We start from the raw sequence: 26,037 nt of genomic DNA, 5'->3' as shown, positions 1-26,037 counted from the left end.
ATGTCGCCGGGAACACAGCTCACGATCGTCGATGCTCAGCTCAGGGATGTCATGGGATCACAAACACCGTTTGGCGGTAAACCGATCCTGTTCGCGGGTGACTTCAGGCAGATATTGCCCGTCGTGAGAAGGGGGACAAGAAGTTCCATCGTCCTGGCGTCAATCAAACAAAACTCTTTGTGGAGGAACACGGAAAAGTTTGAACTGACGCAAAACATGCGCGCCGGCAACGACCGGGACTTCGCGGATTGGTTGCTATTGCTCGGCAACGGTCAACTGCTCGAGGTCGACGGTATTCAGGACACGGCCAACATCCCCAGGGAAATGGTATGTAATATTGACGATTTTGTTGATTTTGTTTACCCGCAGCAAATGTCGTTGGCTAACGTCGACGGCTTTGCTCGGAAAATTGTTCTTTGTCCCAAAAACGAGGAATGCCGTCAAATAAATCACCAAGTGTTACAACGTGTTGTGGGAGTCGAAAGGACCTACCATGCCATAGACACGGTGGTGGCCGACGACCTCAACGAGGCCGCCAACTATCCGACCGAGTTCCTCAACTCTCTAGAACTGAATGGACTACCACCGTACACATTGACCCTCAGGGTCGGTGCTATAGTTATGTTGCTAAGGAATCTCGATTCAAGGAGACGATTGTGTAATGGCACGAGGCTGGTGGTCACCGAACTTAGGCAAAACAACTTCAAGGCGAAGATGTTGTCTGGTGGTGACCAGTGGTGTAGTGGGGCGTATACGCGGGTATACGGCGTATAACCACTTCTCTGTTTTTCTGTAAGTGCGTATACTTATAGAATAACACATGATACGCGGGTATACGCGTATGGAAATGCATTTATTCTATAAACCAATTTGATAAATAATTTTTTTTTAAATGTACAAACCTTATCGATTTGACGGTTTCCCTAATGAAAACAGTTGCTTATACAGTTGTTATACTAAAGGTATTTTAGTATATATGAATGAATTACACTGTAATTAGACATTAATATCTATTACCTATACAATATAGCCGCTGGTATCTTGGCCGGGCGGTGGTAAACTCTCCCGATTTTTAAAATTAGTAAACTCTCCCGGGTAAATATTATGTTTACCTGAAAGAAATGTGCAAACTCTCCCGAGTTATTTAAAATGTTATTGCTACCCTATGAATTAGTTACACCTTACACTGCAGAGATTGTGATTATGATTTTTATTATGAATTGTATTACCGTATTTAATCTGTATTTATCTTGTGTTAACCTGTATTTGTCATTTAAATATTTAATTACCGTTAAAGTATTTTTAATTTAAATATTTAAAACGATATCGACTTCAATGGCTCAACCAATTCTAACTGTGTAAAACGAATAACGGAGCAATTGAATTGGATCCCCTTGTTAGTCAATATTTTACCCTTACTAAGTACCTTTGAATTGGCTCCCTACCGTTTTTTTTTTCAAAAATTTATTGATTGCCAATATGTTAATAATTTAAAGTACGTATAATTCGTAATTCATATATTTTCATAGACCTTATACTCATAAGGTATATAAGTATAAGGTCTATGTATATTTTATATCGTTACACAAAATTATATTAAAAAATTTAAAAAACGGAAAATATTTTACCGAAGTGCGTCATTATAAAATTTATGTATATTATATAAATTAAAAATTAAAAAAACAGTCAGTATTTTAGCAAAGTGCGTCATTATAAAATTTATACATAAACATCAATAAGTTAAACAAAAATATTATATTAGACTATTCTTCGGGGTCTATAATTATAATAATTTTTATATCAGATTGAGTACTATATAATATATATAAAAAGTTGAATATATTTGGATTTTACATCGTAAAAGTAAACGCCTATAATATGAGAATCCCTGGTTAAAAAATAATATTTAACAATTTAAGGAGCCAATTTAAATATACATTTTTCAGGAGCCAATTCAAAGATCGAATTTATATTTACCCAAAATTGGGAGCCAATTCAATGGTAGCCACGAATAATACCCCATGCTCCCCAGCTAGCTTAGTAGTACTGAACTAGACCCTGGAGAGTTTACATGTTCCCTTCAGGTAGTATTGGACTAAATCCGGGAGAGTTTACAATCGCCCTCCTGGCCATAGTGTTAATTATAAACATTGTGGGAAAACGTATTATAATATGTAACTATGTAAGTATGTACCTAACTGATAAGATACTACAGAACAACAATGCCCGGCTTAGACCACCAGTTACAATAATTATTTCATATTTGTGCATGTCTTGTATTTTTCTAACTTTTATTACATATTTGACTGATTAACCGTTATATTAATCATTAAATATGGAACCAGACAAAAATAAGCTTCGAGTTAGCACATTACTTTCATATTTTAGCATACATATTATACGTATGCAAATGCAACTAAAATATAAATATAATAGTAACGAAGGATATATAGGGGGGTGTGGGGGGGCGAAGCCCCCACGTTTACATATCAAACACATTTAAGCGTATACTCACTAAAAAAATTACGACTACATCACTGGTGGTGACAACGCACTAGACGATATCATCATACCTCGAATTCCGGTCACTTCGGGCAGTGAGGATGATCTGCCTTTTGAAATGAAGCGGCTCCAATTTCCAGTACGGTTGTCATTCGCAAGGACCATCAATAAATCTCAGGGTCAGACGTTTGACAGGGTTAGTTTATATCTGCCCTCTCCCGTGTTCACTCACGGGCAGTTGTATGTTGCGTTTTCGAGAGCAAGAAATGCTCAATCTGTCAGAGTCGGCATGTATGCTGACGGCAACGGTCGTTTTGTCACAAAGAACGTTGTGTACAGAGAAGTATTACCCAACAGGTAGTAGTCTTGGGGAATTGTCAACAAAGTAAATATGTCAACCTTCCAATAATTTTTTTTTTTTTATATATATATTCACAGTAGCTTTTTTCAATTGAATGATATATTTTCTTTGAGACTTACTAACCCGAGACTACAGAAATACTTACAACATTTTTATGTTGTACCGTCATGGATCCATGTGATCCACCGGGCGTTATTTTCCATTGAGGTTCCCTAATCCTTAGGGATCAGTATATTTGGGAACTTCATGGACTGTTGAGTAATCGACTGTCCACTGCGGAGAGAAAGTTCGACAACCTCCATGTGGTTCTCGCTGGATGCGAATCCGCAGAAAAGCGGATTCGTAACTAATGTCAAACATATCTTTTAAAATTTGAATATACTCATTAAAAATTATGCATATTTTTATTACTACATTTTTGTTCCATCTTATCTCTGTAATTGTTGCTGCCTATTAATTTGTTTGTTAAATGAAAATTAAATGCATTATAAATTTATAAGCAACTTAATGTGTTTTTATAAAATACATATATAAACATATAATGTGTATTATATTTATTGTAATTAAACTATTCAATTTGAAACTATTCAATTGTTTATAATAGGACGGTAATGCCGAGAGAATAATCACATTTTATTATAAGTCATAACTAACTACAACTGTAACAGTAACAACGCACACCGAAACGCGACGAGCGAGAGTGCGTTGTGTGCAAAACAAGTACGACAACTTTTAGATCAAAAAAAAAAAGAGTAATAATACATAATTCGTTATCTTAATGGTCGGCTAGAATCGGTGTGTCGATGCATGCCGACCACGGCGACAACGCGGACAACGTAGACAACTAATAATAATAATAATAATAATCATAATCACCACAGTATGTAAAAAAATATCATGTACATAATTGTAATTTGACCATTGTATTTTTATACCATTACATGTTGTGGCCAATTGGTTTTTATTTTAAACATATGTAATGTAAATTAAATACAGTATAATGTCTAAATGCCAATTTAATATTGTTCATATAAAATACATAGTATCTTTACATTGTGCTACTATTTCAATATTGTGTTATTACTAATACTACAGTCCGGCTCACGAAAAGTGACGTTCAAGGTCGATGGGTGGTGTCCAAATGTTGTTGAAACCAGGGGTTCTCCGTTTTGTACTATGTACCTACCGCTGGCCGTCTCATGATCCATGATTCGTTTTGGCGGAACCATATTCAATAGACATTCCTTTTATGTTAGCAGCTGCTACTCTACCTTTTTAAAAAGCAGACCCTACATTGTGTTTAACATTACAATTGTCATTCTTCGTGAGATCGACATAGTGAACGCACGTGTTTAGTTAACAGTAATACAATATTCGGTCTGCTTTTGATGTTATAACCATACATAGTTTGTTCAATTAATACTAATTTTTAATTGTGAAAATGCCTTTTAAAAACAATGACACTCGTAGTCAAACCAAAAAAGTTATTTTTAATGTGTACAATTATTTAAAAAATCTGGCTACTTCAGATGACGAGGTCTTAAAACAATATTTTAAACAGACTCAAAAAATTACTGCGGACGCGTGTGGTATCTCTTATGACAGTAAGACGAGTGTGTGTAGAAGGATCTTCTACTACTGACGATGTCTCAGACTCGTCACAACCTGGACCGTCATTTAACTCACCGCGAAAAACGTATAAACGGAAAAAGTATGCCACAGAACTGGACGATTTCGATAACGATGTTGTTCGACGAACTGTGTATGAATTTTATGAAAAAGGTGAATATCCTACATCAAGATTAATTTTAAATTCTATTCAACAAAAATTTGATTATAAAGGTAGTCTTGCTTCCATGAAAAGATTGTTGACAAAATTAAAATTTACGTATAAAAAATGTAACGACGGACGTAAATTTTTAATGGAGCGAAACGACATTGTTGCCTTGAGGTGTAAATTTTTGCGTACGATGTGTACATTCCGAAAAAATAACGATTCCCGTCCTGTAATTTACTTAGACGAGACCTGGGTGAATCAAAACCACTCTAATAAGTATATATGGCAAAATGAAGATGAAACTGAAGGTTTAAAAGTACCAACTGGTAAGGGAGGTCGGCTCATTGTTTGCCATGCAGGTTCAAGTCATTATGGTTTTATTAAGGAAGCAAAATTAATTTTTCGTAGCAAATCAGGCAATACAGAAGACTACCATAATCAAATGAATGCTGAAGTTTTTAGATCTTGGTTCGTACAAATGTTGCAATCCCTTGAAGAATCATGTGTCATCGTCATGGACAACGCTCCATACCACTCAATGTTGGAAGATAATTTTCCAAAAAGCAATGCCCGAAAAGCCGATATACAAGAATGGTTCACCAAAAAAAATATTGATTTTTCTCCACTTGAAACAGTTGCTGAGCTTCGTGAAAGACTTAAAGTCTTAATACCAACCGAAAAAAAATACGAGCTGGATGAATTGGCCCTTAAAATGGGACATGAAGTTGTACGGTTACCACCTTATCATTGCCAGTACAATCCAATCGAAATGATATGGGCACAAGTTAAGAGACAAGTTGCATCTAAAAATACAACGTTCAAGATGGTTGATGTTGAAAAATTAATGCACGAAGCAATAGATTCGGTGAATAAAGAAAATTGGGTAAATTGCGTTCGTCATGCCGAAAGAATACAGGACGAAGATTATGAAAAGGAAAAACATAGAGAAGTAATTTTAGAGCCTATTATTCTCACAATACGACCAGGTGACAGCAGTAGTGATGACGACTATGAGGAAGACGACATATAATTTATTTATGTAATATGTATATACTTACTTTAATTTGAATTATTTTATATTTGTGTTTCTTAAAAATATTATTAATATGTAGTATTATTGATCTTTGAATAAATACAAATATATATGTTTGCGGAATATATTTTTCTGTATTAACTTTTTTCTTTTTAATTTAAATTTTTAGATTAATAATAATGTAAAACCTCAAACAAAAAGAATCATAGTAAAAAAAATACATGTGATTGACCATATTATTTCGGTTATTTATTTACTTATATCGTTGATGACTGATAGCTAGACAGTTAAAAACACCAAACTATTGACTCTACACTTTTAAATCACTGTACAAATGAAGGCAGTACATATATAGCCAAATAAGGCAAGAGTGGATTGCCCAGTCGGCTATCGACTTACACTGGTGATGACTGATAGCTAGACAATCGGCCTACACATTTTTACATACGAGAGAGCACAGGTAAAACACTGGGGAATTGTTTCCAACCAATTCACAACGGCCGAAGCGGATTGCTTGAAGCTGAAACTTTCAAACATTGCGCCAAACCTCCAAGCCTTATCACTAATTCTTATCACAATCAAAAATCCTAACCTCAATCACCTCCATAAACTTTCGACTTTTATAAATCCAACAACTTGACCCCAAAATCGACATCCACTTCCAGCGAGTCCAACGGGCCTCCGAGTTTCCGATGGCAGCTATCTTATATTATAAAACGCTAAGACGGTGGCGCGTCCAAGTGTCGATTATTTCGTCCCTTGGGTGACTACAGTGTAGCCGCTTCGCCCGAGCCGCATCGCCGTGCCGTTTCCGCCGCCGTTATCGCGACCGCGAACAACGGGGCCACCGCCGTTATCGGACGTCCGAATTTTTCGAAATGACGGTTTTCGTTTCGCCTTTTCGACTTTTTTTCACGTCTTTTCACGCCTCTTCGACCCCGTTCCGATACCGGAGGCGCGCGCGTCCGGTTTTCGTTCGCGTCCCGTCGTCCGAGGTCCGCGTCTCGATCGGTTCGACGGCAAACGGTGCCGCCTCGAGTCGTTTGGTCGCCCGTTATTTCTCCCTTTTTACCGTTATCGGTTTCGTCTTTTTAAACGCCGTCCGTGTGCTGATCGCTCGGCGGACGTCTTTTCGAAGCCGCCGGTATCCGGTTCGTACCCCGATTCGGTCCGCGGCCCGCGCGGTTGCGTTTAGGTAGAGACCGAGGTCCCCGTAGCATATATTTTGACATATTATATATATATATTAATTAAATCGACGAGAGCCGCGTTGTACGTACGCGCCGAATAGGTTTTATCGCGTACGCGAATCGTACGGAGTCTATCGGTTAAACGACATTTGATTCGCTTTTCGTTACCGCGAAAAACGGGTTAACAGTAGTTGTTTTCGTACGAAATGTCAACTCGAATAGTAGGTAGGTCCCGTTAGGCGTTAGGCGTAGTAATCCGTAGGTGTGTAGATCGAATCCGTGAGCGTCGACTTGGCGGCGGCAATGATATCCGTGCATTGTGGTTTTTTTTGCATTTTTTTTTTCGAATTTTTCATTGGAAACGTTTAAAAAAAAAAATTTAATTGGTCGCGAGTCTGTTCCAAAGCCATCCATATCGTACCTACGCCTTCTAACAATATATTGCGTGTACGACATTACCGTACGTTATTATGCCGGGTTTACACCAAGCCGACAAATAGCAACTTTCTGTCTCGCGACGAAATGGAAACATAAATGATAATTATTGTACCGTCGGCTAAATTTTTGCAATTTACTACATCACGGGGAGACACACGTCTTATGTATAATACCATATAAGTATATCATTAAATCGGTTGAAAATGTTTATAGAATTATGACTTATTACCGCGGTAACTCGGTTGCATAAAGTTTAATAAATTATTATTCAAGATTATCATCTAGGCAGTGGTTTCAAATGTATTTCGTTATTCAAATGCAAGTCACACAAACAATAAATTATGTCAATTTCATTTCATTTTTACTGCTTATCAATTATTCCAAATTGACACTTTTAAATTCTGTATTTGTAAGTTTTACACTAACATGCTGCTGCAATAATGTTTTTGTCAAAACAATCTATCCAACTAACTTTGTTTAAAACATAAATGTAGATCATGCAGTCGATAGTTATCGGTGCCTACACTTACTGTTGTAGAGTCAACAACACGTTTGTAACTGCGAAACACACAGGCATATTAACACTTATTGTTTCAGCCTAATCAACATGAATAAACACCGTTCTTCTCTATTTTAAAATACAATTGAAAATGTTGACTGTATTTATGTTGTTTAGGTAGGACTGTGTGGAACTATGTTTCTATTGCATAGTTCACACACACAAAGTTATTTATAAGTTATAACTCACTTTTATTTTACCTTTAACAAATGATCAAAACACTTATATACATTTCACAGTATGTTATAATGGACTTTCTTTCGCATAACTACAAGTATCTGATATAAATATTATGCATAACATAAATCTCACCTCACACTTATCATATAATTTACTAACTTTACTAACAAATATTATAATTTGTTCTACTGCTGTTATTGATTTGGTTCCCGGTGATTGTATTAATTTTAATTGGGCAAAACTGTGTTTTAATTGTATTGTGCATACAAACACATACACACACACACACACACCTACAATGAGTAGTGTTACAATTTGAATGTTACTCATAACACATAGGTACTTATAATGTTTTCTTACACATTTGTTTGTACATAACACATCGGTATCTACTGTCTAGGTACTTTAACTACAAACAGTTAAAATCACCTGTTGATTTCTGCTAAATGGCTTTCTACTGAATTCTTTTTCATCATTCCAAATTCTAAACTCAAGACATAAACCTTTCTCACTCTGATCACACAGTTCATAGTTATTCACTTAACAACACATTTTGTTTCTGCAAAACTCACAGGCATATTAAACACTTATTGTTTCAGCCTAATCAACATAAATAAATTAATATAAAGATTATAAATATGCATGTATGAATACACCAATTAAACATTCTTCTGTTTAGTTCTACTGCTCAAAACAATATACAATTGAATATTCCGTATTTTAATATTGTTTAGGTAAATAGTTCACACACACACACACACACACACACACACACACACACACACACACACACACACACACAATAAGTAGAGTTACTTTATTTTTAAGTTATAACTAACTTTTATTTAAAATATACCAATAACAGATGAACAAAACACATTATGGACTTTCTTTCTTACAAGTACACTCTACTCACATGAGATGCTACAATCATATACCTATGTAATTTATAAATTCACTTAATAGTTAATACATATAGTATAGTACCTACACTTACTGCAGTTACTAACACATAAGCTCATTCAAGTAGATTAACAAATATTTTATAACTCATCTTATAGCAGTTTTGGCTATGGATTGCATTAATGTTAATTAGGTAAAACCATGTTTTAATTGTATTGTACATACTAACGCACACATACACATCTACATTAAATAGTGTTACACAATTTTAATGTTACTCATAACACATTGGTATCTAGGTACTTTAACTACAAACAGTTAAAACCACCTGTTGAGTTCTGCTAAATGGCTTTCTACTGAATTCTTTATTTGTGAGACGAGTACTAGGGATTCCATCATTCCAAATTCTGTAAAGGGTGCCTACACTTAATGTTGTAGAGTCAAATTTTGTTTCTGCAAAACTCATAGGCATATTAAACACTTATAAATAAAAATTATTATAAAGATTATGAATATGTATGTATGAACACACCAATTAAACGTTCTTCTGTTTGTTCTACTGCTCATATAAATTACAATTGAATAATATGTACAATAATATGTTGTTAAGGTATAACTGTATGGAACTGTATGTTTCTTTTGCATAGTTCACACACACACAATAAGCAAGGTTACAGTTATTTATAAGTTATAACTCACATTTATTTTAAATGTGCCTTTAACAAATGAACAGAACACTTATACATTTCACAGTAAGTTATAATGGACTTTCTTTCATAAATCTCACCTCAGCACATTCAAGTAGATTAACAAATATTAAAGTTTCATAACTCATCTTATACCAGTTTTGTTCAACTGACTACTGCTGTTATTAATTATGTTGCCTATGATTGTATTAATATTAATTAGGTAAAACTATGTTTTAATTGTATTGTATATACTAACACACACACACCTACAATAAGCTGCAGTGTTACAATTTTAAAGTTACCTAGCTACTCATAACTCACTAGGTACCATATCAATTTATACTTATACGTTTTCTTACACAGTTGATTGTCTGTATATACATAACTAAGGCCGTATTTAGGGGGGAGATACAGGGTACTGTTGCCCCAGGCAGCTGAGAGGGCAGCTAATTGTATTTTTTATAATGATTAATGAGGCGTATTTTATTATTTTTTTTGCCCCTTGGTGTCAAATTCTTAAATACATACATAAATACATGTTGAGTTCTGCTAAATGGCTTCATCATTCCACATGCTGTACTCTTTTCAATGATCCCTATATCGTTAGATTATTTCAATACTTTATTTGCCGTGTTGATAGAACTAATTGTACGTTGTAAATGCTTAAGTTAACTTAATATTTGAAATTTGTTTATGTAACCTTAACATTATATATCACCATGAATTGCTGTTAACATATTAATAATGTATTGTAGTATATAGTAGGCACTGATAATTAATTTCACAATGTTATATAGATTTAAAAAATAATGTGTAATGTATATTTTAATGTTGTTATACAACAATATAGGTAAACGTTTATTGCTATTATACACTGCGAAAATTCTACTGCTCAAAACAAAATATAATCGAATATATTTCTATTGCATAGGTCATACACAAACACAGACACACACCTACACACTGTGTGTGACAGACAATAAGTAGAGTTACAGTTATTTATAAGTTATAACTCACTTATAACAAAACACTTATACATTTTACAGTATGTTATAATGGACTTTCTTTCATATAAGTACACTGTAGGTACTCACATGTTACTACAAGTATCTGATATAAATATTCTGCATACAGTATTATATATTTAGTGTTTAAATTGCATAATGTAGATACAAATACAATACACACACACACACCAAAGGCTTCAGCCCCTCACATATATTTTCAATCACTGCCTCTTAGAAGTTCTTTACCGCCCTTTATACACTACAAAAATTTGCTAATTGCAAGGCAAGTAAAACTTAAAAATAAGAAATAAAACAATAATGAACTTTTATAAGTATAGGTAACAGATTTAATACAGTTTTTACATATTTTATATTCTTATTTTTCTATTTAAAATAATTTCGTTGTCAACAATATAACATCTCTATCAATATAAAGTATTGCTTATTTCGAAAACCGTTCCTTTGACATAATAGTAGATCTGAGGTTATTATTATTTCTTCTCATTGCATGTAGACGGAATTGACCTGAAGAGTGATAGCCAATTGAATCATTTCAAAAAGATTTGGAACTGTATATCTTTATCTTTAGATATATTTTCTTCGACGGTTAAATATAGTTAGTAACTCATTTCATCATATTTTTCAAAACAATCATCTCACATTTCAATTCATTAGGTATAACTTCAAACAAATATTGATTTATAAGTAATGATGATCCTTCAAAGTTTAATTTTAACAAGTTGTCTATTATTCGTTTTTTCAAAAGTAATCACTTATTGTTTTTTTATAATATAAAGCTTCGCGTGGTTTTTAGGGGGACTTTGAATGTTTTTTTACGGGGCTTACGCATGCCGAATAGGTTTTATTACCTACACAATTCATACAAAGTTAATCGGTTTAACAACATTTAATTCACTATTCGTTAGAGAAAAAAACAGCTTAAGAGTAGTTGTTTTCATACGTTTAACAACTCAAATAGTAGGTAGGTCCCGTTAGGCGTTAGGTTTTAGGAAATTATTATTTAATTTAAAAGTAAATTTTAATTCTAATATATTCGAAATTTACATTTTGAAGAAATTATTATAATATTGTATAGGTACTAAATTGTGTAGAATTTTAAAGCACATTTATTAATACATTTTGTGTAAATATATATTAGTTTAAGAATTTTTGATGAAATAGTTTTCCCAGATTTTGTACTTGAAAATCTAAGTATGTTTATCCCCCCCTAAGACAAATTCCTAATTACGCCACTGACACGGCAAGCATCACTCCGATCATACTGTTGATAATTATTCACAACTCATATACCTATGGGTGCCACACTTACTGTTGTAGAGTTAACAACACATTTTGTTTCTACAAAACTCGCACGCATATTGTTTCAGCCTAACCAACATAAGTAAATCAATATAAAGATTACAAATATGTATGTATGAACACGACGATTAATCGTTCTTCTGTTTATTGTTGTTGCCGCCGCACAACATGCGATAATGTTGGTTCGCTATATTCCGCACTGGACGGTGCCATCGTCGAGTTACCAGCGTTGCACAAAATGACACACGGTTGCCGGTGTGGCGTATCACGAGGCCTGTTATCACTGAAAGTTGTTGTTGTTGTCGTTCATATGGCCGTTGGAAAAAAAGATCGTTTTCCTTTCTGTACCGTAATGTCCGTCGTCCGTTCACCCCCTTTTTTTTGCACATAATATAATCTGCGGAAATAGTCTTAAGCGATTTTTTCCGATTTATGTGCGTTCGCGTGTGCGTCTCCGTTGCCGTCATCACCCCGCGTCGCCGTCGTGTTAGTTCGTCGACGTATATTGTGCGACCGCTCGTATTGCGCGTACTGTTCGCCAACACGAGTTTCGTCGTCGTACGAATACATCGTTCGCACTGTATTAACTGTCGACAATCGACATAATACACATTGATTGTTCGTGACGCGCGTATTATTCGCTTCCACGAACTTTTCAACTGATCAGCGGGCCGGAGCTTAACTGCGCACGCATTTCTCGTCGCCGTCGTGTTAGTTCATCGACGTATATTGTGCGACCGCTCGTATTGCGCGTACTGTTCGCCAACACTAGTTTCGTCGTCGTACGAATACATCGTTTGCACTGTATTAACTGTCGACAATCGACATAATACACATTGATTGTTCGTGACGCGCGTATTATTCGCTTCCACGAACTTTTCAACTGATCAGCGGGCCGGAGCTTAACTGCGCACGCATTTCTCGTCGCCGTCGTGTTAGTTCATCGACGTATATTGTGCGACCGCTCGTATTGCGCGTACTGTTCGCCAACACTAGTTTCGCCGTCGTACGAATACATCGTTCGCACTGTGTTAACTGTCGACAATCGACATAATACACTTTGATTGTTCGTGACGCGCGTATTGTTCGCTTCCACGAACCTTTCAACTGATGCACCATCTCAAGACGTCGCGGACACGTAATGTTGTACTTACTGGATTTTGTATTAACTATTAATATTAAGATAGCTATGTTCTACATTAAGTTTATACATTAAGTGTCCCCCCCATCCACGTTTGTGTAATTAATACATTCAATATATCTATAATATATATATACTCATCCGACCATTCCTATTAAAACACTATTAATTGGTTACCTCAAATCCCGGTTCACTATCACCTCCATCATTCACGGGTCGAGGCTAGTGGCCGTACATTTTGGTCCTTCGGGCCGGATGTAATATTATACAGTCCACAAATAAATATTTTCGAATTTCGGTATCAGATTTGTCTTAACTATGCCCCTGTCTACTGCAGATAAAGAGCGTGCTGAACGTGCCTTGAAGCGCACAATAGTAAAACGCGACGGATTAGTCTCTCAAGTAGCATTTTTATGTGATTTAGCGCATAAAGTTGAGACAGATCACCAAGTCCTCAACCTGTTCCGTGCAAGGAAGAGGGATGTCGAAGCTCTTCGTACCCAATTCTTCGCCGAGCAAGATTCAATTTTCGATCTTTTAATACAACTCCTACGGGAAGAGGAGTATTATGACATACATGCACCCTTAAATACGACTTTAACTGATCAGTACTATGTCATAATGGCCATCTCCGAAAATTTATGTGACACCTCCTCCAAGTCACCTCTTATGAACACATCAGGTATACAGGAGCGATCACATATACAATTGCCAAAAATCCAGATTCCGACGTTGGACGGTGATATCCTTCAGTGGATAACCTTCCGGGATACCTTTAAGTCGCTAGTACACGACAACGACGGTCTTTCAAAGTTTCATTATTTATTGTCTTCTGTTACGGGAAGTGCAAGTGCGGTAGTTCGATCGATTTCGTTGTCCGAAGCAAATTATGAGGTTGTGTGGAATGCACTTGGGGAACGTTTCAACAACCAACGTTTGATTATCAACGCACACATGGACAAGATTTTTAATTATCCACCTATGAAGTCTGCTTCATTATCTGACTTGAAGGCCTTTCTCGATACCTTTAAGGAAAATATTGGAGCTCTTCAAAGTTTTGATATTCCGGACAAAGAAGGTTTCTTACTGTTCTACGTCGCGTCTCGTGTTTTAGATCCCTCCACTAGATGTCACTTTGAATCACAGTATATTAACAACGCGCTGCCGGTTGTTAACGACCTATTGAAATTTGTTCATACGAGGTGTCAAGTACTGCAAAATAGTTCTACCTCAAGTTTGCCAACCTCCAATTTCCTGAAGCCTAAAGTAGGGGTCAAGAAGACTTCTTCTTACCCTCGCACTTCATTAGTTGCTGCGGCATCCACCGAATCAATAAAATCATGCCCTATGTGTAAAGGGTCACATTACATTGGAAAGTGTACAACTTTTCAAAATCTGTCCGTTACACAACGTCTCCAAAAGATACAGTCACTACATATGTGTACCAATTGTATGAGCACCACTCATACCTCGTCAAAATGCAGATCAAAATATACTTGTCGCCATTGTTCAGCTCGACATCATTCATTGTTACATCTCGGTGAAACTGATCACAGGACTTCTGCGTCCAGAACACCAGACAGCCACTTGCGATCAAAAAACAATTCGGATTCTTCGTCTCCATCCTCAGAGCAATCTTCAGCCACCTTGGTTGGCATGGTTAACTCTACCAATTTTAATGTGCTAGGTACAGCCTTGATTCGGGTTCGCGACAAGTTTGGACGATGGACACCTGTTCGGGCACTTATCGACTCCGGGTCGCAGATATCGGCTATTACGCACACAAGTGCAACCCTGCTTGGCCTCAGCAGACGTCAGAACGAGGTTACTGTCGTGGGCTTGTCTCAGAGTCCTATTATCCAAACTAAAGGTTCTGTCATTTGTCATATCGTACCGCATGCATCGTCTGCCCCCGAGTGGATATGCGAGCCTATAGTATTATCAAGAATCACGGGTCCCATGCCTGCAACAGCTTTGACTCCTTCCATACGCTCCACCTACTCTAAGGTACAATTTGCTGACCCGTCTTTCGATCGACCTGGTCGCATTGATTTCCTCATCGGTGCAGACATGTACAATAAGATATTCAAAAACGGGTATCAAGTTCTTCATTCAGACGGCCTTCCATCAGCCTTTGAGACATCTCTTGGTTGGATTCTCGTGGGAACCTCCAGTCAGGCACCCTCTCAGTCTCGAGTGTGTTTACAATTATCTACGGAACCCTCTCTTAAGGAGTTGTTACATCGCTTTTGGGCCTGTGAAGAGCCAGAAGTTCAGTCTATCCCATTCACAGAACAAGAGAAATGTGAAGATATTTTTCAACGTACTACTATGCGTGATCATACAGGCCGCTACATTGTCTCCCTGCCTTCTAAAATGGACCCATCAGTTCTTGGCGACTCCCGGAGTATGGCTATGTCTCGATTTTTCAACTTAGAGCGTAGATTACAAGCGGAACCTGAAGTATATGCTGAATATCGGTCATTCATGCGTGATTATCAATCACTAGGTCACATGAAAATCGCGACCACACCAGGGAAATACGTGATTCCGCACCATGCGGTTGTAAAGTACTCAAAGGATAAAATTAAGTTGCGAGTGGTTTTTGACGCTTCAGCTCGCACTTCTTCAGGCGTTTCGTTAAACGATACCCTATTTGTCGGCCCAAAACTACAGTGCGACATAATGAATATACTAATTCGATGCCGCTTAATCAAATACATGTTTACGGCCGATATATGTAAGATGTTTCGACAAATCAACATTCATCCTTCAGATTGTGACTATCAACACATATTATGGCGAGACGACCCTACATAACCTTTAGTGGAGTATGCATTGACGACTGTGACCTATGGAATTGCTTCATCACCCTATCATGCCTTACGCGTACTCCACCAACTCGAAAAAGATGAAGCACACCGGTATCAAGTTGCTCTAGGTGTTCTCACTACAGAAACCTACGTTGACGACATCATAACGGGTGCAGCTACAATTCCTGAAACACTAATCCTTCAACGTGATTTGACTAAGTTGTTGACCGCAGGTGGTCTAGAACTCAAGAAATGGGCGAGTAACTGCGCAGATGTTCTTCGAGATATTCCTGTGGAAGACAGAGTTATGGAATCATCTTTTGACCCAAAGGATCACTGCTCCGTCAAAATCCTTGGTTTGCATTGGGACCCCGTGAGAGACATATTTAGTTATCATAGTGAGCCCTTCACTTCTACTCCAACGAAGCGGTCAGTGTTGTCTGCGATAGCAAAAATTTACGATCCACTCGGAGTCTTGTGTCCTATCACCTTTTGGGCAAAATGCTTTATGCAACAGTTGTGGAAAAGTGGTTATGATTGGGATCAGCCCATATCTGCCGAACTGGCTTCATCTTGGAAAACGTTTTAATCTGAACTCCCGAGTGTATCCTCCGTCAACGTACAAAGATATATTCCCATTGAACAGTCATCGAATGTAACGCTCCTAGGCTTTTCCGACGCGTCCCTCAGTGGGTACGCTTCAGTTGTATACCTTCGCCTGGAGTACAGCTCGATGCCTCCGACTGTACATCTCATTACCGCCAGATCTAAAGTTGCACCATTGAAGTCGGGACGCACTGATGAAGCGTTATCGATTCCGAGGCTGGAACTTTGTGGGGCGCTATTACTCGCACAAACGCTACATCGTGTCCAAACAACCCTGGATTCGAAGATAAACATTCAAGATATTCATGCATGGACTGATTCCACCGTCGTATTGTCTTGGCTAACCTCTCAGCAGGTAGATTTCAAAATTTTCGTGACGAACCGCCTAAAGAAGATTTCTGAGTTGCTACCAAATTGCCAATGGCATCATGTTTCCACCCATTATAATCCCGCGGATTGCGCTTCCAGAGGCATGTTCCCGAATGAAGCTCTCTCTCACAACTTATATTGGAATGGACCTGAATTGTTGAAACAACCAGTCCAGCATTGGGCTTCAACAAATTTCAGTGTAATGCCAAGTGATCAGTTGCCAGAACGAAAACCCACCCCAGATGCGATTCATCTTGTCAGTATACAGTATTATGACAACAGCTGGCTAGAACGGTTTTCGACCTTTACGCGTCTCCGACGAGTTCTCGTCCATATCCTTCGTTACTTTACTAAACTCCGCCGTAAGCCTGCTTACACAGGTTACATCCGTTATTCAGAATTAGAAGACGCTTTGAAGGTACTTGTCAAGATAACCCAAGCTCAAGAATTCCCTTCCATCTTCAAAGGGCTTGATTCGTCCAAGAACGAAGCGATTCCAGTGTCGTTAGCGCGTCTGTCTCCATTTATAGATGCGGACGGAATCATTCGTGTAGGAGGTCGTCTTCGGCATGCTAATATCCACGAGAATCGTAAATACCCTATCTTGTTACCAAAATATTGTGTCCTTACAACCTTACTCGTTCGCCATTTCCACATCAATTATCTTCACGCAGGACCACAATTAGTTGCCTCGCTCTTAGCCGCACGTTTCTGGGTTATATCTAGCCGTTCGGTCATACGACTTATAACGTTTAAGTGCGTAACATGTGCAACACATAGAGCTACCATTCCGTCGCCGATTATGGGAGACCTTCCAAAATCAAGGACTCAGTCAGTACGACCATTCAGCAATGTAGGCATAGATTACGCTGGCCCTCTTATTATAAAGCAAGGAAAACGTCGAAACGCTCAAGGGACTAAGTGTTACTTAGCAATTTTCGTGTGTATGGCAGTCAAGGCTGTTCATATAGAAGTTGTGTCCGACTTATCAACCCCCGCGTTTGTTGCCGCGTTACATCGCTTCACGTCTCGGCGAGGTGTTCCAGTTAATATCTATTCCGATTGCGGAACCAATTTTCAAGGTGCGGACAATATCCTACGTTCTCAATTACAAGATCCAGCTGCTCGCGATCTCTTCTCAAATGTCATACCATGTCAATGGCATTTCAACCCTCCAGCTGCCCCTCACTTTGGGGGATTGTGGGAGGCAGCCGTGAAATCAGCCAAATTTCACTTAAAGCGAGTCATTGGTAGTCAAATACTCACATTCGAAGAAATGACTACATTGGCACATCGAATTGAAGCGGTACTCAACTCCAGGCCGATCACCCCATTTTCTACGGATCCAAACGACTTGCGTGCCCTCACTCCTGGCGACTTTCTTATCGGTTGTCCTATAGTTGCGCTACCGGAGCCAGATTTAACCCAAACGCCGATAAACCGCCTAACGCGATGGCAGTTATTGAGTCAGCTTCAACAGTCATTTTGGAACCGCTGGTCCGGGGAATATTTGGCTACATTACAGGGAAGGTCAAAATGGTACCGCAAGCAAGTGAACCTCAGAGTCGGAGATCTAGTCTTAATGCGTCGTCCGAATGTCCCTCCAACAGCATGGAAAATGGGACGTGTTGTGAACACTCATCCAGGTGTGGATGGAGTGGTGAGGGTAGTGACTATTCGAACTCAGGATGGGATATATAAACGACCAGTTGTGCAACTAGCAATTATTCCCGGAGAAGATGATCCAAACGCTCACTCGTCCTCCATGTGATTTTTCCTTAAAATTACTTCTTCCTTTAAATATCAAATAACTGTATATAATCATATCGTACCTTTAAGTTTAAGTCTAGTAAATAAGTTTCTCTCTACATCTACATCAACGTGGGCCTGTCCACCAGCATACCCGGGATTTCACGGATCACACTTTGGAAGCCTACGTCTTCCAAGGGGGGAGTATGTTGCCGCCGCACAACATGCGATAAAGTTGGTTCGCTATATTCCGCACTGGACGGTGCCATCGTCGAGTTACCAGCGTTGCACAAAATGACACACGGTTGCCGGTGTGGCGTATCACGAGGCCTGTTATCACTGAAAGTTGTTGTTGTTGTCGTTCATATGGCCGTTGGAAAAAAAGATCGTTTTCCTTTCTGTACCGTAATGTCCGTCGTCCGTTCACCCCCTTTTTTTTGCACATAATATAATCTGCGGAAATAGTCTTAAGCGATTTTTTCCGATTTATGTGCGTTCGCGTGTGCGCCTCCGTTGCCGTCATCACCCCGCGTCGCCGTCGTGTTAGTTCGTCGACGTATATTGTGCGACCGCTCGTATTGCGCGTACTGTTCGCCAACACGAGTTTCGTCGTCGTACGAATACATCGTTCGCACTGTATTAACTGTCGACAATCGACATAATACACATTGATTGTTCGTGACGCGCGTATTATTCGCTTCCACGAACTTTTCAACTGATCAGCGGGCCGGAGCTTAACTGCGCACGCATTTCTCGTCGCCGTCGTGTTAGTTCATCGACGTATATTGTGCGACCGCTCGTATTGCGCGTACTGTTCGCCAACACTAGTTTCGCCGTCGTACGAATACATCGTTCGCACTGTGTTAACTGTCGACAATCGACATAATACACTTTGATTGTTCGTGACGCGCGTATTGTTCGCTTCCACGAACCTTTCAACTGATGCACCATCTCAAGACGTCGCGGACACGTAATGTTGTACTTACTGGATTTTGTATTAACTATTAATATTAAGATAGCTATGTTCTACATTAAGTTTATACATTAAGTGTCCCCCCCCCATCCACGTTTGTGTAATTAATACATTCAATATATCTATAATATATATATACTCATCCGACCATTCCTATTAAAACACTATTAATTGGTTACCTCAAATCCCGGTTCACTATCACCTCCATCATTCACGGGTCGAGGCTAGTGGCCGTACAATTGTTCTATTGCACAAAACAAAATACAATGGACTTACTTTCATATAAGTACACTGTACTATCGTGATACTACGAGTATCTGATATAAATATAATTTAATTCACTTCATGCATATAGTATATAGTATCTACAATTACTTTTATAGAGTATATTTTATATATAATATTTACTAACACATAAACACATTCAACGATTTTCGTTTCAGCCTTACTGACACAAGTAGATTAACAAAAATTATAAGAATTCATCTTCCTACATCAGTTTTGTTCTATTGCTGTCATTGATTTTTTATTATGTTAATTAGGTAAAACTGCAGTGTTTTAATATGTGTAGTACATACAAACACACATACACACACACACACGCCTACAATAAGTAATTTTTGCTAAATGGCTTTCTATTGAATTCTTCAATTTGTAAGATGTGTACTAGGGATTTCATCATTCCAAATGCTGTAATCAAGACATAAACCTTTCTCACTCTGTTACTTTCTCACTTTCTCACACAGTTCATAGTTATTCACTTAACAACACATTTTGTTTCTGCAAAACTCACAGGCATATTAAACACTTATTGTTTCAGCCTAATCAACATAAATAAATTAATATAAAGATTATAAATATGCATGTATGAATACACCAATTAAACATTCTTCTGTTTTGTTCTACTGCTCAAAACAATATACAATTGAATATTCCGTATTTTAATATTGTTTAGGTAAATAGTTCACACACACACACACACACACACACACACACACACACACACACACACACACACACACACACACACACACACACACACACACACACACACACACACACACACACACACACACACACACACAATAAGTAGAGTTACTTTATTTTTAAGTTATAACTAACTTTTATTTAAAATATACCAATAACAGATGAACAAAACACATTATGGACTTTCTTTCTTACAAGTACACTCTACTCACATGAGATGCTACAATCATATACCTATGTAATTTATAAATTCACTTAATAGTTAATACATATAGTATAGTACCTACACTTACTGCAGTTACTAACACTTAAGCTCATTCAAGTAGATTAACAAATATTTTATAACTCATCTTATAGCAGTTTTGGCTATGGATTGCATTAATGTTAATTAGGTAAAACCATGTTTTAATTGTATTGTACATACTAACGCACACATACACATCTACTGTGTGTTCTGCTAAATGGCTTTCTACTGAAATCTTTATTTGTGAGACGTGTACTAGGGATTTCATAATTCCAAATTCTGTACTCAAGACATAAACATTTCTCACTCCAATCATACTGTTGAAAGTTAATTACATAACACTACATATGGGTGCCTACACTTAATGTTGTAGAGTCAACAACAAATTTTGTTTCTGCAAAACTCATAGGCATATTAAACACTTATAAGTAAATTATTATAAAGATTATGAATATGTATGTATGAACACACCAATTAAACATTCTTCTGTTTTGTTCTACTGTTCAGTATAAAATACAATTGAAAATTTTATGTTGTTAAAGTACCTAATAATATGTTGTTGAGGTATAACTGTATGGAACTATGTTTCTTTTGCATAGTTCACACACACACACACACACACACACACACACACACACACACACACAATAAGTAGAGTTACAGTTATTTATAAGTTATAGCTCACTTTTATTTTAAATGTACCTTTAACAAATTAACAAAACACTTATACATTTCACAGTATATTAAAATGGACTTTCTTCCATATAAGTACACTGTAGGTACTCACATGATACTATAAGTATCTGATATAAATATTCTGCAAAACATAAATCTTACCCACTTAATGCATACAGTATAGACTATACCGTACAGTTAACAACACATGAGAACATTCAACAATTTTTGTCTCAAATTTACTGTCACAAGTAGATCAACCAACATTATGATTGTATTAGTGTTAATTAGGTAAAACTGTGTACATACGAACACACACACACACCACAGCCCCTCACATATATTTTACAATCACTGACTATCAGAAGTTATCCTTTATCCTCTATAAAAATTTGCTAATTGCCAGCCAAGTAAAACTTAAAAATAAAACAATAATGAACTTTTATAAGTATAGGTAACAGATTTAATACAGTTTTTACATTTTATATTCTTATTTTTCTATTTAAAATAATTTCGTTGTCAACAATATAACATCTCTATCAATATGAAGTATTGCTTATTTCGAAAACGGTTCCTTTGACATAATAGTAGATTTCAGGTAATTGTTATTTCTTCTCATTGCAGAAAATGGCCGTTTGCAAGTAGACGGAATTGACCTGAAGAGTGAAAGCCAATTGAATCATTTCAAAAAGATTTGGAACTGTATCTTTAGATATATTATAGTAACTCATTTCATCATATTTTTCAAAACAATCATCTCACATTTCAATTCATAAGGTATAACTTCAAACAAATATTGATTTATAAGTAATGATGATCCTTCAAAGTTAACAAGTTTTCTATTATTCGTTTTTTCAATAGTAATCACTTATTGTTTTTTTAATATAAAGCTTTGCGTGGTTTTTAGGTGGACTTTGAATGTTTTTAGGGGGCTTAGCCCCTACAGCCCCTCCCCCACTACAGCGCCTATGACAGACACACACACTTACACCTACACTAAATGTGTTACAACTCACAACTATATCAACTTATACTTATATGTTTTCTTAAACAGTTGTTTGTCTGTACCTACATACATAACACATCGGTACCTAGGTATTTTAACTACAAACAGTTGAGTTCTGCTAAATGGCTTTCTACTGAATTCTTTATTAATTGTAAGATGTGTACTACGGATTTCATCATTCCACATGCTATACTTTTATCAATGCTCCCTATACTTTAGAACTAACTGTACATCGTATATGCTTAAGTTAACTTATTATTATGTATCACCATGAATTGCTATTTGTATTTGTATTGTATTTGTATTTGTTATATAACGTTTATTACTATATACGCCGTGAAAGTTGCTGATTTTATATGTAAGATAAAGCAAGTTATCAGTGGTCAAAAAAGTAGTTCTTCTGTTTTGTTTTACTGCTCAAAACAAAATACAATTGAATAATTTGACCGTATTGATATTGAACTATGTTTCTATTGCATAGTTCACACACGCTCTCAATAAAAGGTAGAGTTATAGTTATTGTACTTTTAACAAATGAACAAAACACTTATACATTTTCACAATATAGTTTATAATGGACTTTCTTTCATACAATTACATAGTACTCACATGATACAAATATTCACCTCAGATGGCTCAGACTTACCATATAATTGATAGTATCTACACTTACTTTTATAAATATGAATGTACAAACTAATCAACTCATCTTCTTATATCTGTATTTTAACCTAACCGTACTTCAATTGTATTGCACATAGACGCAATTAGAGTAAAAAAATTGGGAGGCCTTCAGCCCCTCACATATATTTTTCAATCACTGCCTTTTAGAAGTTATTTTCCACTCTCTATACCACCATAGTATTATGATGTCATGTTACTTTTGACGTTAAAATAATAGTAATGCAATAATAATAATAATGTACCATGTACAAATAATATTTAAAAACAACTGTTTCTGTTTGCTTTTAATATGTTAAAATGTCAGTTTTGGTTTGACTTTGTGTGATCTGTATAAACGTTGACGGTGTCGATGGCGTTTCCATGCGTGGGTATTTATCATGTACCTACACTATACACTCTTGATGATGTAGGTATTGTTTAGGTATGTTTAACGGAAAATGCGAAAAAGGTCATAAACTGGGAACCGGTTTTGCTGTGCACGAATCAATTATACATTCAGTAAAGGAGTTTAGAGATATAAATCCGAGAATTACAACTTTAACAATTAAAACAGACAATTTTGACATGGTATTAATCAACGCTTATGCTCCAACTGAGGATAAGAATGAAGAAGAAAAAGAGCTGTTTTATGCAACACTAGAAGATACGTTTAGCACGTCAAAAGGTGATATAAAATTAGTACTAGGTGATTTCAATGCAAAAATAGGAAGGGAAGAGTGCTACAAATCGACTATTGGAAACTACAGCCTACATTCCAGCACCAACGATAATGGTACTAAATTAATCGACTTCGCTTTAGGAAAGGGTTTGGTGGTCAAAAGTACTATGTTCCAACGAAAAGACATACATAAATATACATGGATCTCGCCGAATGGGAGACATAAAAACCAAATTGACCATGTCCTAATAAATAATAGATTCAAAAATAGTATCCTGAATATAAGAACTTTACGGGGAGCTGATATGGACTCGGACCACCTATTGGTTGGTATATGGATGAAAGTAAAAATTAAGAAGTATAAGAAAGGTAATCTAACAAACAAAGGACGTACCGATATAAATAAACTAAAGGACAAACAAATATGCAAAGAGTATGTAGAGTGCTTTCAGAATATTATTAAAAGTAAACAACTAGATATAGAAAGAAACTTAAATGTTGATAAAACATGGGAACATGTAAAAGAAAGCATAAATAAAGCATCATCGAAAGTCTTGGGAAAAAAAGTATCGAAAACAAAACCATGGATCAATACGATTTGTGAAGAAGCTGTACAAAGAAGAAAATTAGCAAGACAAGAGTGGTTAATTGACACTAACAACGGAGTAACACTGAGAAGATTTAGAACTCGCCAAAAAGAAGCCAGCAAGATATTGAGATGTGAAAAGAGAAAATACGTTCAAAACATATTAGAAACAGCAGAACTCGATTATAAAACACACAGAACTAGGGATATGTATAAGCGAGTGAATGATCTCAGAGGTGGATACAAAAAGAAAGAAAGATTTCTAAGGGATGATGATGGCTCCCTGATAACTACAAATGAAGAGTTGGCAAAGAAATGGGCTAACTACTTTGAAAACTTGCTAAACTGTGAAGAACCGAATGAAACCTTTAATTTTAATTTTAATCAGGAAATCCAAGAATCACAGGATTGTGAAGAACCGACCTTGGAAGAAATAAAATTACAGATAAACATGCTAAAGAATAACAAATCCCCCGGAGAGGATGACATTCAATCAGAGCTCTTAAAGGAAGGCGGAGAGGAAATGGTAATGTGGTTATGGAAGGTAATTCACGAAGTCTGGACAACTGAAAAAATGCCTAAAGAGTGGAAGACAGCGGTGATCTGTCCAATTCATAAAAAGGGAAGTAAACAAGACTGCAATAACTATCGTAGGATAGCCCTCTTAAACGTGGCGTATAAAATTTTTTCAAATTGCCTATTAACAAGAATAAAAACAAAAGCAGAACAAATTATTGGCAATTACCAAGGTGGCTTCAGACCGGGAATATCGACCACAGACCAGATATTTATTTTAAGACAAATATTTCAAAAAATCTGGGAGTTCGATAGAGAAATTCACGTTCTTTTCATAGATTTTGATAGCATCCATAGAGAAAGCTTAATAAACATCTTGAGAGAATTCCATTTCCAGGACAAGCTTATAAAATTGGTTGGGATAAGCATTTTGGATACATTTGTCAAAGTTAAGGTTGGAAATACAAACTCAGACCCAATTTTAGTTAAATCGGGATTAAGACAGGGAGACGCTATGTCACCAATCTTATTTAATATAGTAGTAGAGAAAGTCGTAAGAGAGATGAATATTACACCGCAAGAAGGAGTTAAATTCCAGGAATCGTCCATAGGACTTCTGGCTTATGCAGATGATCTGGTGATCATGGAGGATTCACAAGACGGACTAAAAGATTTATTAAACTGGCTGGAGAAAGCAGCACTGAAAGTTGGACTCCATATCAATGAGGACAGAACGGAATATATGGTAGTAGGAAGACGAGACACTATAAGATTATATCCAACTCTTAACATCAACAACCGAAATTTCAAAAGAACAAGACAATTTAAGTACCTAGGATCCATACTTTCAGAGAGAAATGAAATCGAAATAGAAATAGGAACAAGAATTCAGTCAGGAAATAAATGCCTTTATGGTCTTGCGAAATTACTGGGATCAAGATCACTTTCAAGAGAGTTAAAATTGCAATTATCCATCACATTAATACGACCTGTTATTACTTATGGAGCTGAGGCGTGGCCATTAAGGAAAAGTGATGAAAGAAAACTCTTAGTTCTGGAAAGAAAAATACT

At 36.7% G+C, this 26,037-nt stretch overlaps 4 protein-coding genes across 4 annotated transcripts; all 4 read left to right on the top strand.

The window, feature by feature from the left end:
- LOC149054696 (ATP-dependent DNA helicase PIF1-like) lies at positions 1 to 774 on the top strand. The gene has a single exon (XM_089230188.1). It carries the CDS (start codon positions 1 to 3, stop codon positions 772 to 774), a length of 774 nt encoding a protein of 257 aa, XP_089086314.1.
- Positions 775 to 4,461: 3,687 nt separating this feature from the next.
- On the top strand, positions 4,462 to 5,670 carry LOC149054695 (uncharacterized). Its single transcript, XM_089230187.1, has one exon. It carries the CDS (start codon positions 4,462 to 4,464, stop codon positions 5,668 to 5,670), a length of 1,209 nt encoding a protein of 402 aa, XP_089086313.1.
- Positions 5,671 to 13,418: 7,748 nt separating this feature from the next.
- On the top strand, positions 13,419 to 16,502 carry LOC149054694 (uncharacterized). The gene is made up of 2 exons (XM_089230185.1): positions 13,419 to 15,840; positions 15,928 to 16,502. The coding sequence occupies exons 1-2, from the start codon at positions 13,419 to 13,421 to the stop codon at positions 16,500 to 16,502; spliced, it is 2,997 nt and encodes a 998-aa protein (XP_089086311.1).
- Positions 16,503 to 16,646: 144 nt separating this feature from the next.
- On the top strand, positions 16,647 to 18,659 carry LOC107172855 (uncharacterized). Its single transcript, XM_015523150.2, has one exon. It carries the CDS (start codon positions 16,647 to 16,649, stop codon positions 18,657 to 18,659), a length of 2,013 nt encoding a protein of 670 aa, XP_015378636.2.
- Positions 18,660 to 26,037: the final 7,378 nt, after the last annotated feature.

This window comes from Diuraphis noxia, unplaced genomic scaffold, assembly GCF_037042655.1.
Source record: "Diuraphis noxia isolate RWA-SAM2 unplaced genomic scaffold, SU_Dnox_SAM2 contig0006, whole genome shotgun sequence".
NCBI classification, from domain to species: domain Eukaryota; kingdom Metazoa; phylum Arthropoda; class Insecta; order Hemiptera; family Aphididae; genus Diuraphis; species Diuraphis noxia.
The sequence above is the reverse complement of the archived record's forward strand: the minus strand, read 5'-3'. Positions and strand labels throughout refer to the sequence as shown.

What these genes read in the sequence shown, in the direction of transcription:
- LOC149054696 (XM_089230188.1), top strand. Translation starts at nt 1, where the DNA reads ATGTCGCCGGGAACACAGCTCACGATCGTCGATGCTCAGCTCAGGGAT.
- LOC149054695 (XM_089230187.1), top strand. Translation starts at nt 4,462, where the DNA reads ATGACAGTAAGACGAGTGTGTGTAGAAGGATCTTCTACTACTGACGAT.
- LOC107172855 (XM_015523150.2), top strand. Translation starts at nt 16,647, where the DNA reads ATGCCTCCGACTGTACATCTCATTACCGCCAGATCTAAAGTTGCACCA.
- LOC149054694 (XM_089230185.1), top strand. Translation starts at nt 13,419, where the DNA reads ATGCCCCTGTCTACTGCAGATAAAGAGCGTGCTGAACGTGCCTTGAAG. An exon ending in CATGTTTACGGCCGATATAT is followed by an intron (nt 15,841 to 15,927) that starts GTAAGATGTTTC and finishes CATAACCTTTAG; the next exon opens with TGGAGTATGCATTGACGACT.